The sequence below is a fragment of the Sinocyclocheilus rhinocerous genome, unplaced genomic scaffold (genome assembly GCF_001515625.1).
Source record: "Sinocyclocheilus rhinocerous isolate Xijiao unplaced genomic scaffold, SAMN03320098_v1.1 scaffold2731, whole genome shotgun sequence".
In the NCBI taxonomy this organism is placed as follows: domain Eukaryota; kingdom Metazoa; phylum Chordata; class Actinopteri; order Cypriniformes; family Cyprinidae; genus Sinocyclocheilus; species Sinocyclocheilus rhinocerous.
This window is the reverse complement of record NW_015645562.1, coordinates 109,460-112,543: the sequence shown is the minus strand read 5'-3', so window position 1 is coordinate 112,543 and position 3,084 is coordinate 109,460. Positions and strand designations below refer to the sequence as shown.

The 3,084-nt window shown below is 37.4% G+C and overlaps 1 protein-coding gene across 1 annotated transcript in view; it reads left to right on the top strand.

The window, feature by feature from the left end:
* Positions 1-2,790: 2,790 nt before the first annotated feature.
* The window catches only part of gpm6bb (glycoprotein M6Bb), a 6,765-nt gene continuing 6,471 nt past the window's right edge, over positions 2,791-3,084 (top strand). Inside the window, 2 exon segments of the mRNA XM_016510526.1 lie at positions 2,791-2,849; positions 2,851-2,972. Of these exon segments, the coding sequence (XP_016366012.1) occupies positions 2,808-2,849; positions 2,851-2,972 (164 nt within the window). The 5' untranslated portion in view covers positions 2,791-2,807.

The following is a 3,084-nucleotide window of genomic DNA, read 5'->3' as shown; positions in this document are numbered from 1 at the left end:
CACACACACACACACACACACACACACACACACACACACACACACACACACACACACACATGTGCAGTTCATTATTTTAGTCTTTGTTTTCACACACTCTGCTTTACACTGTTTTTAATTGGGAGCTTCACAGTTTGATGGCAAATTTATTAAAGGAATAATTCACACAAAAGCAGAAAATCTGTCAGTTTTTTTCAGTTTTCACGTTCTATTAGTTCTACAGCTTCAGTTTCGGAACTTTCATGCTTAGTAACACATACAGCTGTTCCCTCACCACAGTGCAACAGTGAAAAGGGACCCCTTTCAAACAGTGAGTTCCCAACGTTGTTTAAGCATCATATTGCGGTATTTTAAAAATTCATATCATAACAAAAATAAACGCCGGTATTCGGTATGAACCGGTATACCGCCCAGCACTAGTTTTACTGACTCTTGTGTTGTTATGCTGTTATTTTTTCATATTTTTCTGTGGAAAACAAAAGTTGAATTTTTTTGTTTTTTGAAACGCTTCATGCAGCTCTTTACCATGCATTTACAACATTTCATAGTAACCACAAGAACAAAAAGCATCATCAAAGTACCATATTAAGCATGCATTATAATGCAAGTCTTTTGAAGTAATATGAGTCTTTATGTGATGACAACATGCCATTTTTCAAGATTATCACTTATGACTTGAATTTCATTTGCTTCCTCATGCAAAACATGACAAATATAAAAGCATAAAGGTTTGGAATAATATGAGCATCACCAAATGACAATTTGCAGTTTTGGGTGAATTATTCCTGTAATTGTAAGGTTGCACAATAATGGGGACAACTGACACAGCTGGTATTTAGTTTTTCTGTGATTTTATATATTGTGAAATGAAAAAAAAAAATACAGGAATTTTCACCAGATTACTAGAATAGCGATATTTAGAAAGAATAAATCATTCTAAAATTATTAGGGTGTTTTATTTTATTATGGAAGCCCCCCCCCCCACACACACAAAAAGGGTAATTATTTTATTTCACAATGCGCTTTTTTGCAATACTTTCTTCAGAATTGCGAGATGTATACTTTAGTTAATATCTCACAATTCTGACTTTTTTTTCGCAGAATTGCAAGTTTATATCTCACGATATATAAACAAAAAATGTTTATATCTCACTACTCTGTCCAATAACCAATGTCTTTGCTACTGACCTTCGATGGTCCAACTCAAACATACTAAGCAAAAATGACACATTTGTGTTTCACTTTTGTTATTGCTGAATAGTGTTGAACTTTCTTCTCCTGCGTCATATTCTTCATGCAGCGCCCTCTACTGTACAGACGTGAGGCGTATTCATTTCATGTTGTGAAAGGGCTTGTACATTTGTAAAATAAGAACTTTTTTATATCAAAAACAAACAAGCAAGCCCAGCCCAGATTTAAAGTAACGTAATTTACGTAGTTTAATTTAACGTAACATAACGCATTACTTCCCATAAAAAGTACCTAATGTAATTAGTTACTTTTTTATGGAGTAACGCAACATTGTAATGCATTACTTTTAAAAGTATCTTTCCCCAACACTGAATATATCACACAGCTCTAGTATACAGTGTTAAAAGCATGTGCGTCCAGGAATGTGAATCCTGCATGCTGTATTGAAATGATCTGCTCTGTTTAAGTGAGTAAAGCTCTTCAGACTGTAACGAGTGTTTGTGTGTGTGCAGGTTGTTTTGAGTGCTGTATTAAATGTCTGGGCGGCGTGCCGTACGCGTCTCTGGTGGCCACCATCCTGTGCTTCTGCGGCGTGGCGCTCTTCTGCGGCTGCGGACACGTCGCTCTGACAGGAACCCTCACCATCCTGGAGAACCACTTCTCCAAGATCACCGCAGACCACGCCATGCTGACCGACATGTGAGTGATGAGGAATCTGGGAAAACACTGACAAAATTGTGAAATATTATTGCAAATTAAACTAGCTGTTTTCTATGTGAATATCTGTTAAACTGTAATTTATTTCTGTGATGCGCAGCTGTATTTTCAGCATCATTACTGCAGTCTTCAGTGTCACATGGAAGCCCCCCCCCCCACACACACAAAAAGGGTAATTATTTTATTTCACAATGCGCTTTTTTGCAATACTTTCTTCAGAATTGCGAGATGTATACTTTAGTTAATATCTCACAATTCTGACTTTTTTTTCGCAGAATTGCAAGTTTATATCTCACGATATATAAACAAAAAATGTTTATATCTCACTACTCTGTCCAATAACCAATGTCTTTGCTACTGACCTTCGATGGTCCAACTCAAACATACTAAGCAAAAATGACACATTTGTGTTTCACTTTTGTTATTGCTGAATAGTGTTGAACTTTCTTCTCCTGCGTCATATTCTTCATGCAGCGCCCTCTACTGTACAGACGTGAGGCGTATTCATTTCATGTTGTGAAAGGGCTTGTACATTTGTAAAATAAGAACTTTTTTATATCAAAAACAAACAAGCAAGCCCAGCCCAGATTTAAAGTAACGTAATTTACGTAGTTTAATTTAACGTAACATAACGCATTACTTCCCATAAAAAGTACCTAATGTAATTAGTTACTTTTTTATGGAGTAACGCAACATTGTAATGCATTACTTTTAAAAGTATCTTTCCCCAACACTGAATATATCACACAGCTCTAGTATACAGTGTTAAAAGCATGTGCGTCCAGGAATGTGAATCCTGCATGCTGTATTGAAATGATCTGCTCTGTGTAAGTGAGTAAAGCTCTTCAGACTGTAACGAGTGTTTGTGTGTGTGCAGGTTGTTTTGAGTGCTGTATTAAATGTCTGGGCGGCGTGCCGTACGCGTCTCTGGTGGCCACCATCCTGTGCTTCTGCGGCGTGGCGCTCTTCTGCGGCTGCGGACACGTCGCTCTGACAGGAACCCTCACCATCCTGGAGAACCACTTCTCCAAGATCACCGCAGACCACGCCATGCTGACCGACATGTGAGTGATGAGGAATCTGGGAAAACACTGACAAAATTGTGAAATATTATTGCAAATTAAACTAGCTGTTTTCTATGTGAATATCTGTTAAACTGTAATTTATTTCTGTGAT